Here is a 13,579-nt window from a genome sequence, read left to right on the forward strand (position 1 = left end):
GCATGTGAGAACAATTTACAAAGATAATATAGCAAAATTTAGGGACAAGATCCTGATTGTGATTGTGATTGTGGTAAGCTACGGTAACAGACGAAGTTGAATGAGGTCAGCGGCAATGCCCCGTTGGGGTTTCCTCCTCTGTTCCTGTCTGGCTTCTCGAAATATTTAGAGCACAACAAACCGAATGCAAAGAGGATTGGCAAAGCAGATATTTTGATAGGGCCGTCGAGATGTCGAGAAATAAAAGAATAATTGATGGCTGTAATAACACACTGAAGGAAAACACAAGCAAATCCGACGACCTCCCAGTGGTTACCAAAATGCTTTCCAGTTGGTCGATAATAAAACCAAGGTACTCTGTCTCTCCACTCCCAAGTAACTCTTGCCTTTTCCAGTTAGCGTGAAGTTTCAAACTTTAACAAAAGGGAAAAGCACCTCAAATCACGGTAAGGAAAAGTGAATTTGTCCGTATGTTGTTCTTTTTCTAACTTTCCTGGAAAAAGAAAAACAGAGGCAAGGATTAAGAAACGAGTTTGGAAGAGAGAAGGTACACGCGGTGCCACGTGGCTCAAAGGGAAGGATGACTAAGAAAGTAGCAATGGTGAGACTTGAAAGGAAAGCATATATATATCAGAAACTATACACAAGAATTCCACACTGCATGCAGGTTTTACAAGCCTACCAATAAATTTATTTATTTAAAAACAATATTGTTAATGAAAACCTGAATGCAATTTAAACAAGTTGAAATTTCTCTTGCAATTTTTGGCTTCATAACAATGATAAAAAAAATCTTTCAATTACTTGTCTTGATTAAGATTGAAGCATAGTGGTGTAATTAATATTGATGATGGGTTTTGCGGGCAATCCAAATGGCAACCAAGTCTCATGGATTTCTTGTTTATACGGGGAACAAGTCATGACAGGGATTTTTTTAATCCTGCTGATTTTGTTCTGCTATGCTACCATGATAGCTTTTTACAAATCTTTTATCAATAATGAATTTATTACAGAGTTTTTTCTAAATAAAAATTTGTTTCATTTACAGTTTTAGGAAGTTCAAGAAAGAGAACTTCGAATCTAATTATTATTTTTATATAAAATACTCATTTGATTTCATTTTTAAAAAAATTACTCACTTGATTTGTTAAATAAGAGTGAGAAAGTGAGAGAAAAATAAAACAGAAATCCATAAAATATTCAATTTTTTTAATTAAATAAGAACAAATAAAAAAATCTTATTATCTCTTTTTAGTAATCTAACTGAAAACTTAACATAATTATTTTTTTGAAAAATAAAATAAAAAAGATATATGTGAAGTTTATTTTATTTTTAATAAGCTTTGAAATCATTAAACTCCCTGACAAATTTCTGCTATATTTGATTGTTTTTTATTTTGAAAGGTGATTTCATTGATTGAAATGGAAGCATAACTCCCTGATGGTAAGAAAAAATAGTTTGAGACTACTATGTGATAGCAAGAGACACATTTTAATCTCAGACCACCTAGTCAACCAGAAAAGCAAACAACCCCATTCATTACCTAACATTAACAAGAAGAAAACCCCAATCCCTATTTCTATGATCAGCACTATTTATATTATCAAAAATCAATATAAAATCCCCCCAGTACACAGAAAGCACCCATTCACTGGTGCACACAGCAATCCTCTCAACCTCCTTAATGGAACCAAGGCATTCCCTTAACTTTGTCTCTTCAGAGTTTACTTTATTTACAGAGTATCTCCACGTCTAAAAGTCTCCATGTCCCACTTGGTAACAATATCAATCCAACCAACAGCTACTTCTCCTACCATGCTATATTTGATTGTGATTATGGAATGCTAAGAGACCTCGATAAGTTCGTAAGGGAACCGGTACTGGCCCCATTTTGAGCCGTGGGGTTTCCTCCAATGTTCCTGTCTGGCTTCTCCCAATATTTAGACAACAACAAACCGAATGCAAAGAGGATCGGCAAAGCAGATATTTGGATAGGGTCGTCATGACGTCGAGAAATAAAAGAATAATTGATGGCTGTAACAACACACTGGAGGAAAGCACAAGCAAATCCGATGATATCCCAGAGGGTACCAAAAGGCTTGTTAGTCGGTCGATAAAACCAAGGTACTGTGCCTCTCCACTTCCAAATAACTCTTTCTTTTTGACCTTTGTAAATAAGCTCAGCAATGCAAGACATCAATGCTATGAACGAACATAACATCACAATGAGCGCGTAATGAGGGTGATTTTTGGAGGAAAGCTGATCGAAAACCGCCGAAAAGAGTTCCAGGGTAAAGTTGGTAATGAGGAAAACCCATCCCAAAATATCCTGTACTAAAAGAATTTGATTAATTAGATGTTAGAGACCAGACACATTATAACTAAAATAAAACTGTTGGTTTGGATTCAAGTATAACCTTTGATCGCCAGTCATCGTGATTGTCAAGGAGTTGGTCTGGCTTAAATATAATATTATCTGCAATCGCTCCATCATGAGAACAATTCTCTATCCAAGGAATTTCTTGGAGTTCATCATCACAATTTGCCAAACGAATTTCTTCGTGTTCATCGTGTGCATCATAAGAAATAATTTCCAGGCTGATCTCATCATTAGCAATCGGTAGCTGTTCTCGCAAAGCACTCTAAATTAAAAGAATTTGATTATTTAGATGTTAGAGACTAGATATCGTAATTAAAATAAAACTGTTGGTATGGATTCAATTTTGAATTTTAAACTCAATCCATCCTGAATGTTACTGTCTCTATTTCTTTTATCAAACATACAAATGAGTAAATTATACATCAATATTGTTTTCATTTATAATTATAATAAAAAATTATTATTTCTTGAAAAAAAGTAATTTGACTGATCAACGCAAGTGAAATATAATACCCGATAAAGTTGTAGACGACATAAACCAGGTATCTGAAAAAATAACAAACAAAGATAATTAAAATATAATAAGAGGATAATTTAAAAGAAAAAAATATAACTATAGAAAAGTAAGTTTAAAATGTAAAAGGATCCAAAATTGTCATGAATAAAAGAAGAGTCGGCAATCAGGAATAATTTGTCAAAACAGAACACTAATGAAGTTGGTCTTGCTCAAATATAGCATCATTAGAATATGATTATTTAGATGTTAGAGACTAGATATCATAACTAAAATAAAATTGTTGGTTTGGATTCGATTTTGAACTTTAAACTTGGACCATCTTGAATGTTACTGTCTATTTGCTTTATCGAACATATAAATAAGTAAATTATACAACAATATTGTTTCCATTTATAATTACAATAAAAAATATTGTTTCTTGAAAAAAAGTAATTCGAATGATGGAAGTAAGTGACATATAATACCCGAGACAATTGTAGAAGATGTAAAGAGTCCTGAAAAAATAACAAACAAATATAATTATAGTATAACGATATGATAATGTAAAATAAAAAATATATATAACTATAGGAAAGTAAATTCAAAATGTAAAAGGATCCAAAATTGTCATGAACAAAAGAAAAGTAGGCAATCAATAACAATACATCAAAACTGAACACTAATGAAGTTGGTCTTGCTCAAATACAACATTATCAGATTTTGATTATTTAGATGCTACAGACTAGATATCATAACTAAAATGAAATTATTGGTTTGGATTCAATTTTGAGCTTTAAACTCAATCCATCCTGAATGTTATTGTCTCTATTTGCGTTATCAACATACAAATGAGTAAATTATACATCAATATTGTTTCCATTTATAATTACAATAAAAAAATATTGTTTCTTGAAAAAGTAATGTGAATGATAGAAGTAAGTGAAATATAATACCCGACGGAGTCGTAGACGACTTATATTAGGTAACTGAAAAAAAAAACAAAGAAAGATAATTATGATATAATAAGAGGATATTGTAAAATAAAATAATATATAAATATATATATAACTATAGAATGTAAATTCAGAACGTAAAAGGATCGAAAATTGTCATGAACAAAAGAAAAGTAGGTAATCAGGAACAATACATCAAAACTTAACACTAATGAAGTTGGTCTTGCTCGAATACAACATCAAAATTTGATTATTTAGATGTTAGAGACTAAATATTATAACTTAAATAAAACTGTTGGTTTGGATTCAATTTGAACTTTAAACTTAATCCATCCTGAATGTTACTGTCTCTATTTGTTTTATCAACATACAAATGAGTAAATTATACGTCAACATTGTTTTCATTTATAATAAAAAATATTATTTCTGGAAAATAAATAATTTGAATGATTGGAGTTAAATACAATACCTGAGTGCCTTGTGCAGAATGTAACACAATCTGAAAAAATAACAACAAAGATAATTATAATAATATAATAAGAGAATAATGTAAAATATAAGAAAATATAACTATAGGAAAGTAAATTTAATACGTAAAATGATCGAAAATCGTCAAGAACAAAAGAAAAGTAGGCAATCAGGAACAATATACCAAAACTGACCACTGATGAAGTTGGTCTTGGTCAAATACAACATCATCATAATTTAATTATTTAGATGTTAGAGATTAGATATCATAACTAACATAAAACTGTTAATTTGAATTGAATTTTGACCTTTAAACTCTAACCATCCTGATTGTTACTATCTCTGTTTGCTTTATCAACAGACAAATGAGTAAATTATACATCAACATTTGTTTCCATTTATGATTACAATAAAAAATATTATTTCTTCAAAAAAAGTAATTTAAATTATCAAAGTGATTGAAATATGATACCCGAGGGGCCCTTTTACAACGTAAACCTTCCTGAAAAAATAACAAACAAAGATAATTATAATAATATAAAATAAAAAATATATATCTATAGGAAAGTAAATTTTAAACGTAAAAGGCTCAAAAATTGTCATGAATAAAAGAAAAGTCGACAATCAGGAACAATATATTAAAAATGACCACTAATGAAGTTGGTCTTGCTCAAATACATCATCATCATAATTTGATTATTTAGATGTTAGAGAATAGATGTCATAACTAAAATACAACTGTTGCTTTAGATTTAATTTTGAACTTTAAACTTTAGCCATCCTAAATGTTACTGTCTTTATTTGCATTATGAACATACAAATGAGTAAATTATATATAGATATTGTTTCCATTTATAATTACAATAAAAAATATTATTTCTTGAATAAAAATAATTTGAATGATGGAAGTGAGTGAAACATAATACCCGACGTATTCGAACAAGTAAAGGTACCTGAAAACATAACAAACAAAGATTATTATAATAATATAATAAGAGGATAATGTAAAGTAAAAAAAATATAATTATAGGAAAGATCATTATAATAATATAATAAAAGGATAATGTAAAATAAAAAAATAAAACAATAAGAAAATATTTTTCTATAATACCGGAATTTCTTCCAGAAAACAGCATCTTACCTGATCATTTTCCGGATCACTTTTCCAACCTTTTTCCCAATGACTTTTGCTGTCATTAAGTCGGTATGAAGTATCACTTTCGTTGTCACGGCGTCGATCTGAAGTAGTTTTTATTGTCTTGAGAAGGAATTTGCGAAATCAGAAGTGAGTTGGCAGTAAATTTGAGAAAAAAAATTCTATATTAAACGAATTTGATTATTTAATAAATAAAGATACTTATAATAACATAATAAGAGGGACAATGTAAAATAAAAAATATATAGTTATAGGAAAGTATTTTTCTATAATACCGGAATTTCTTCTAGAAAACAGCATCTTGCTGGATAACTTTCCTGATCACTTTCTCAATCACTTTCGCTGGCACGACGTCGATTCGAAATAATTTTTTTTACCTTGATAAGGAATTTGAGAAATCGAAAGTGAATCCATAGTAAATTTTAAAAAATTTTCTATATTAAAAGAATTTGATTATTTCATTTTTTGGAGATTTTATTTTTTTTTCATTTTGATGGTTGTTAAATTGTAAATAGGATATTTTTTAGATTTCTTTTTTTAAAAATTTTTTTCTCAGCTTAAACTTAAACTAATCACGGTCCTTAACTTTCAATGATGAAAAGTTGTTTCCATAATATTATTTAACAAAGATGATCTGATTTTTTTAATGCGAATCCGCAAGAAGATTAAATTAATTACACCCACAAATCCATGAAAAAATGCCGGCCCATTGTTGTAAAAATAATGTCAGAGACTGACTTCTCCAAGTTAAAAGATCATTAGGCTTTTCTCTGAAAAGTTTTCATTTCCTATGAGTGCGCAACTGACAAACCATCTAAGATAGGGTTTCTCACGCACAACATTGTGAGTTTTGAATGTACCAGAAGATAATTGTGGGTTGAGTTGTCAAGATATAGACCCTTCGATTACGTGGGGATAGGGTCGACATCAGAGTGAACAGAAAAATGGCTCAGTTTTCGGTGGAAAAGAGCTGACAGGAATGACGAAATAATGCCGCGTAACGAAAGGACATCACGTGACTGTTGGGTGAATTCTACAGCAAGGTAGAGCAGGCGAACGAGTGCAAGTGAAAGACCAAAAGGGAATAGGAAAGCCGAGGGAAAGAGATTTGTTTAAAATGGGAGATGAGCCAATCAAAAAGAGTCCAAATATCTTTTAAGTTTTTGTATTTATATATTTTATTTTTATTTTTTATTTAAAATTAAAATAATTTATTTTTTTAATTTTTAAAATTACTTTAATTTAATTTTTTTAATAATATCTAATTTTATTATTAAAAGAGTTTTTAAAAAAATTATACTATGTTATGGAGATTAAATTAAATAAAAATATATTGTATAGAGATTAAATTGAATAAAATTAAAATATTGAGAGATTATATTTAAAAAATATAAATATTTAAGTAGATAATAGATATGCTTATTAAGAAGTTAAATATTTAAGTATAAAATATTTATGATGTTAAAATATATTTATTTATTTGATTATTTGATTATAAAATATGTAAATTAATTTATCTTATTTGTAAAAATTAAGTTTAAATTCTTCTTCTAGGACAAAAATTTCATATCTAAAGCTATATTTGGATGAATAATTTTCATTATGTTGGAATAAAATAATATAAAATAATTAAATATATTTTTTCTATTTATAATAGAATTATAAAATAATTAAATAATATAGAATTATGTAAAGCATTGTGTGACTTAAGCATTGCCTAAAAATCAGTCACGCAATATATAAAAACTAGTCATGTAATGCTTAAAACCAATCACGTAATGACTAAAAACTAATCACACGATAATTAAGTAACGTAATACCTAAAAACTAATAAACTCAATTTTGGGGTTCTATGAATAAACCAATAAACTCAAGAACCTAAAACACATATTTTTTTTTGTTAAACCATGAAATTGTGCATTTCATAAAAGATAGGTTACAAAACTCCATAACCTTCCAAAGCAAGACAAAATATATCCCTATCGGGAGGTATTGCTCACTCCTCTTATACAAAAACAAATATACTCTCTTTACAAAATATTCTCTGAATAATTTCAACTCAAATCTCATAAAAAAAATTAAAATCTCTAACACACATGCTTAACAATAATCCCAATCTCAGACACAACAAAATCATGAACCACCATAAAACTCATCAAACATGCTTTAGTTGTTCTTTCTCCCTAAGTAAAATCGCTGCCTGCAAAGAGCAAAATCGCTGTTCATCGCCCTTAAGAACCCCAAGATCCACCATCCAAAAAAATAAAATAAAATAAGAAAGAGCTTGATGTCATATTTGCGAATTGGATGACAAGATAGACATATTTGAGTAGAGAGAGAAATCGATATTTAATTTTAAAATTTTTATCTGGATGGCGGGAGAGAGAAAACTGAAACCATTTTAATTTGTCTGAAATTGTTTAAAGGGTATTATTGTCAAGTCATACAAAAAATTGACAAAAAATAATTAAAATTATAAAAAATAATATTTTTGAATTGAGCTTATAAGGAATGTTATTTCTCACAATTTTTTCTTTTTTTAATAAATGAACGTAAATCATCAAAAGGTCGAATTGTAAATTTCTTATATTATTGTGAGAATGCATAAATTTTTTAAAATTTTATTAATTATGTAAGAGCTAAAATGATTCTTTTAAGATTATTCCGTTATTTAAACGACACAAAGGCATATAAATCACAAGAATCAGAGGAAATATCTTGAAGTATTCAATAACAAAAGAAAAATGAATTTGTTCATTTTTTTGTAAGTTTTTGTTATTAATAGAAGGGAGATTCGAATTTTGTTATTTAAATAAAAAGATCATATACTAACTAATAAGTCAAATGTTCGGATGCAAAATGATTTTGTTTGTTTGTTGTTTTATTTCACTAACTTTCTCAAAAAGTTATATTCAACAAAGTGGTAGCAACACTCAGCTTTCAGGAAAAGAGAGAAGGGAGGCTTCTAAGTAAATGCGGTAGGAAGAGATAAGGTTCTAGAAGTCGGAAGAGTAAAAACGGCCGGAACTTTCTTTCATAGTTTCATGATCCTTTGAATTTAGATAGATTTTTTGTTGTATTATTAGTAGGATATGGATTTCTTTCCATAATCCCTTCTCTGTTTTTTTTTTTTCAAAATGCCATAATCCCTTTTTAAATTATTAGGATTGTGGCCTTGTTGTAGATTAATTTTTAATTATATGACACATAATAATTTAAAAAATATTACATTTTTATTTTAATTGAATAATAATTAATATTTTTAAATTCTAAAAAAACATTTTTAAATGTTTTCTTATTAGATAAAAAGTTCAGATTGACGCAACAAATAACTTTATTTTTAAAAAGCTTTGAAATTATTTTGATTGTGTTTGGGGTCAGCCACGGGACCGCAAGAACCTGATCAAGGCCATCGGCACTGCCCCCATATTAATCCGTGGGGTTGCCTCCTCTGTTTCGGTCAGGCTTCTCGAAGTATTTAGAGCACAACAAACCGAATGCAAAGAGGATTGGCAAAGCAGATGTTTTGATAGGGCCGTCAAGATGTCGAGAAATAAATGAATAATTGATGGCTGCAATAACACATTGAAGGAAAGCACAAGCAAATCCAATGATCTCCTACAGGGTACCAAAAAGCTTGTCGGTTGGTCGACAATAAAACCAAGGTACTGTGTCTCTCCACTGCCAAGTAACTCTTTCCATTTTACCATTGAAAATAAGCTCAGCAATGCAAGACATCAGTGCTATGAACGAAAATAACATCGCAATGAGTGCATATTGAGGGTGATCTTTGGAGGAAAGCTGATCAAAAACCGTTGAAGGGAGTTCCAGGGTAAAGTTGCAGATGGGGAAAACCCATGCTAAAACATCCTGCATTAAAAGAATTTGATTACTTAGATGTTAGAGACTAGACATTATAACTAAACTAAAACTGTTGATTTGGATTCAAGTTTAACCTTTAAACGCCAGTCATCTTGATTGTTAGGAAGTTGGTATACAACACCATCAGCAATCGTTAACAGTGGACCATCATCAGCAGTCTCTAGCATTTGAATTTCTTGGTGGACCAAATTTGGTTCATCATAATTAGCAATTTCTCGACGGACCAAATTTGGTTCGTTATCATTAGCAATCGGTACCGCTCCTGTAAAGCACCCTGCATTAAAAAAATTCGATTATTTAGATGTTAGAGGCTAGACATTGTAACCAAAGTAAAACTGTTGGTTTGGATTCAATTTTGAATCCTGATTGTTACTGCCTCTATTTGCTTCATATATCAACATTATTTCTATTTATAATTACAATAAAATAAAGAATTATTTTTTTAAAAAATAGTTTGAATGATTGAAGTAAGTGAAATATAATACCGAAATGACTTCGAGACGACAGCCTGTTATCGGTTTATATATGTCTTCAACAATTGCCTTAACAAAATCCTGCAAATAAAAGAATTTGAATATTTCAATTTTTTTGAGATTTTCTTTTAATGTTTTTTAGCCTTTTTTCTGTTATCATGTTTTTTCTCTTGCATTTATGACTTTTTTTACTACTTTTACTTTAAAAAAATCACTTATTTTAATTGAATAATAATATTTTTAAATTCTAAAAACCAAAGTTAAATATTTTTATTAAAAATAAAATATTTTTTACACTAATGTGAACTATAAGATCTAAAAACTTCAGATTAACATTAAAAGAATTTTATTTTTAATTAGATTCAAAATCCTTACATTCCCTCAAAAATTTTTGTTAATTTCCAAACGTCTCACAATTATAAGACAATAATAATAACAAAATTTCATCTTTATTAAATTCAAAATGATAATAAAAAAAGATAAAACACTTTGAACTCCCAAGATTAAATATGGGGTAACCGGCGGGTAAGAGGGAAGATAGAAATATATTTTTTTAAATGCAAGAGAAAAAAAATATAATAATTTTTATGTGTCTGACAAAATATGTATTTTTAAAATAAAAAGTCTACTTTCAATGCGAACTCACGTGATAAAGCAATAGGAAGTTTCGAAATCAGGAACTGGGATTTAAAATCCGACGGACCTGACTGATGTGGCGGCGCGTAGCAGCAAACTTGTAAACGGGAAGCCTCACTTTCCGCTTCCTGACGTTGGGAATCCTCCCTCTCCGCTGCCAGAGGTCACCACTAACTCTCATCGATTTACTCCATTTTTCCTCCGACGAGTGCTTCTCCTTCACTTCAGCGTCCTCATTCAAATGACTCTCCGTTCTTTTCTTTTTTTCAATTTCTTTTTTCGACGCTTTCAAATTGCATTCGTTCACTTAGATAGGAGAAAAATATCTGGAAACTACGCGGAAGACCATCAAGTAACCTAAAAAGAAGAACAGAAACATAAAGCGAGTCGTACTCGGAAAGGAGATGGATGTTTCAGAGAGAAAAATGCATGCCAAAAAGAAGAATAGTTAAAAGATTATTATACTTTCTCTGAAGGGTTTTCATTTTCTTTTGAGTGTCCAACTGGCAAACCATCACATCTTAACTACCAAGAGGGAAAGACAAAAGGGGATAGGAAAGCCAAGGGAAGGAAGGAGAGTAGTTTAAAAGGGATAGGAAAGCCGAGAGAAAGAGAGTAGTTTAAAGGGAAGCTGGGCTAACCAAAAAGAGCATTGAACGGTCCGATGAAGACCATTTAATTGGCGGACTAATGAGTGGAGATGGGCTTTGATTGATTGGGCTGATAAAGGAACCAGCGTTGACTGGACAGACAAACTGTACTCTAACAAGTGCATCATGCAGCAAGCAGAGCCAAATGTCAAGGATTTGATAATGTACCAGTCCAAAAACGCATGCATTGATTAGCTTTCTCGCCGGAGTAGGCGATCAATCAGGTTCAAAACTTTTGTACCGGCTACATTATTCAGAAAATAGAATATTTTTACTGTACAGAATTTTGCTCAATCATGATTATTAGTCCCTTTTTGAGGGACAATAAAGATGTATAATGTAAAATTTGGAGGAAATGAATAATGATACATCCATTATTGTACAAGTAATTCTTGAAATATAATTTCCCTTTCTTTCTATTCTATCTTATTCTTCAAATAGAGTTCAATCTTGCATTCTCTCTAATGAGGATGGAATGACAGTCGAACTTTCGGTATAATCATCAAATGAGGTAAATCAATCGATGGAGCCTTGTCTCAACCATCTTTACAGTCACCTCCTCTTCCTCTTAAACTCACTGCCATGGATTCATTACTAATGGTAGAAGCATAAAGAAAACACAATTGGTTTATGCTGAAAGCATGTGAGAACAATTTACAAGACGATAGAACAAAATTTAGGGGCCAAAAGCCTTGGTTGTGATTGTGGAAAGCTACGGTACCACACGAACTTGATTAAGGCCACCGGTGCTGCCCCCATATTGACCAGTAGGGTTTCCTCCACTGTTCCTGTGTGGCTTCTCCAAATATTTAGAGCACAACAAACCGAATGCAAACAGGATTGGCAAAGCACATGTTTTGATAGGGCCGTCACCATGTCGGTGAATATAAGAATAATTGATGATTGTAGGAATACACTGAAGGACAGCACAAGCCAATCCGATCATCTCCCAGAGGGTACCAAAAGGCTTGCCAGTTCTTGGACAATAAAACCAAGGTACTCTGTCTCTCCACTGCCAAATAACTCTTTCCTTTTTACCTTTGTAAATGAGCTCACCAATGCAAGCCATTAATGTTATGGACGATATCAACATCAAAATGAGCGCGTACACAGGGTGATGTTTGGAGGAAAGCTGATCGAAAACCACTGAGGGGAGTTCCAGGGTAAAGTTGTTGATGAGGAAAACCCATGCTAAAGCATCCTGCACTAAAAGAATTTGGTTATTTAGATGTTACAAGACTAGACATTATCACTAAAATAGAACTGTTGGTTCAGATTCAATTTTGACCTTTAAATTCGAGCCATTACTGCCTTTGTTTGCTTCAAAATGAAGTTGGTCTTGCTCAAATACAACGTCATCACCAATTCTTAGCCTCTTCCTTTTTCTTGGACGAAGGTAGCTAGCATGACCATAAGCCACTTGAATTTCTTGTCTGCCAAAATTGGCTTCGACAGAAACTGCATCAAAAAGATCAACATTCTTGAATGGCCCCCGCAAATCTTCCCAATTGTAGTTATTATCTGGTTGTTGAAATTGAAGACCGTACTTCCTATTTTGCAGTATCTTCTCTGCTTCGTCAGAGAGGCTGTCAAGACAACTGGTTTCAGGTAGCGAGTGTTGTGTCTCCTTAACGAGGCTGCCACTAATCAAGTCCCGGTCCATGGGCGGCGATCGTTGTCTTGCTTTAATTAAAGAGTCGAGGTAAAATTAGAATGCGTAGGGAGCAAAATGAACCTAAAATCCCGAGACATATAGGTTCTCGACGTATCAAATGATTAAAAAAGAAAAATGAATTTGTTTTTTTTCACTAACTTTCATGGAAATTCTTTTACAGCAAAACTCAGTTAACTGGAAAAAAATACATGGAAGAGACTTGTGAGTAAACGCCGTGGCGCGAGGGAAGGATAAGTAGGGAAAAAAAATATGTAAATGATGATGAATTCTACGTAAAATTGACTTTAGTACACACCATGATGACGTTGATTTGATCTATTATACTGTAAGTTTTTTTTTTTATTTGAAAAAGAAATATTTGAATTTAATATTTTTTTTAACAATTATATTCTAAATAATAAATTAAATATTCTGATGTACTATATAACTATTGCGGTAATTGCTATTCTGTTTTTTCTTAGCATGACGTTTCAAACTTTGACTAAGTTACGTGTTTTTTAACAAAAGAGAAAAGCACCTGAGATCACGCTAGGGAAAAGAGAATTTGCCCGTAAAGGTTAGTGCTTTTACTAATTTCCCGGAAAATGAAAAAGAGAGAGATTTCTAACAGAGTTAAGAAACCCTGTAGGAAGAGAAGGTACACGCGGTGCCACGTGGCTCGAGGGAAGCATGACTAAGAAAGTAGGAGTGTTGAGATTCGAAAGGAAAGGATTATTATCCTATATATTTATTTCACATAATGTTTAAATAAATTTTTTAAATTATTTAAAAATGTTAAATAAATTTTTATTTTTATTATATTTAATTAA

At 31.0% G+C, this 13,579-nt stretch overlaps 1 protein-coding gene and 1 long non-coding RNA gene across 5 annotated transcripts; both read right to left on the reverse strand.

Moving 5' to 3' along the window:
• Positions 1-9,006: 9,006 nt before the first annotated feature.
• Positions 9,007-10,877, reverse strand: LOC18607176 (uncharacterized). Of its 4 annotated transcripts, none has more exons than XR_001926641.2 (4): positions 10,513-10,877; positions 9,822-9,890; positions 9,411-9,610; positions 9,007-9,324 (listed from the first exon to the last, which is right to left on the reverse strand). It is a non-coding gene; the product is annotated as an uncharacterized LOC18607176 (long non-coding RNA). The 4 variants fall into 4 exon arrangements; XR_001926640.2 differs by having other exon boundaries at positions 10,456-10,877; XR_016024724.1 differs by lacking the exon at positions 9,822-9,890.
• A 503-nt stretch (positions 10,878-11,380) lies between these two features.
• LOC18607177 (uncharacterized) lies at positions 11,381-12,773 on the reverse strand. The gene is made up of 2 exons (XM_018115188.2): positions 12,384-12,773; positions 11,381-12,296 (listed from the first exon to the last, which is right to left on the reverse strand). Exons 1-2 carry the CDS (start codon positions 12,756-12,758, stop codon positions 11,808-11,810), a joined length of 864 nt encoding a protein of 287 aa, XP_017970677.1. The 5' UTR covers positions 12,759-12,773; the 3' UTR covers positions 11,381-11,807.
• Between the last annotated feature and the right edge of the window lie 806 nt (positions 12,774-13,579).

The sequence above is a fragment of the Theobroma cacao genome, chromosome 2 (genome assembly GCF_053813885.1).
Source record: "Theobroma cacao isolate CCN51 chromosome 2, ASM5381388v1, whole genome shotgun sequence".
Classification (NCBI taxonomy): Eukaryota; Viridiplantae; Streptophyta; class Magnoliopsida; order Malvales; family Malvaceae; genus Theobroma; species Theobroma cacao.

Coding starts and splice junctions, on each gene's coding strand:
- LOC18607177 (XM_018115188.2), bottom strand. CDS start 12,758: ATGGACCGGGACTTGATTAGTGGCAGCCTCGTTAAGGAGACACAACAC. Junction 12,297..12,383: donor GTAATGGCTCGAATTTAAAG/GTCAAAATTGAA, acceptor CTTTTAGTGCAG/GATGCTTTAGCATGGGTTTT.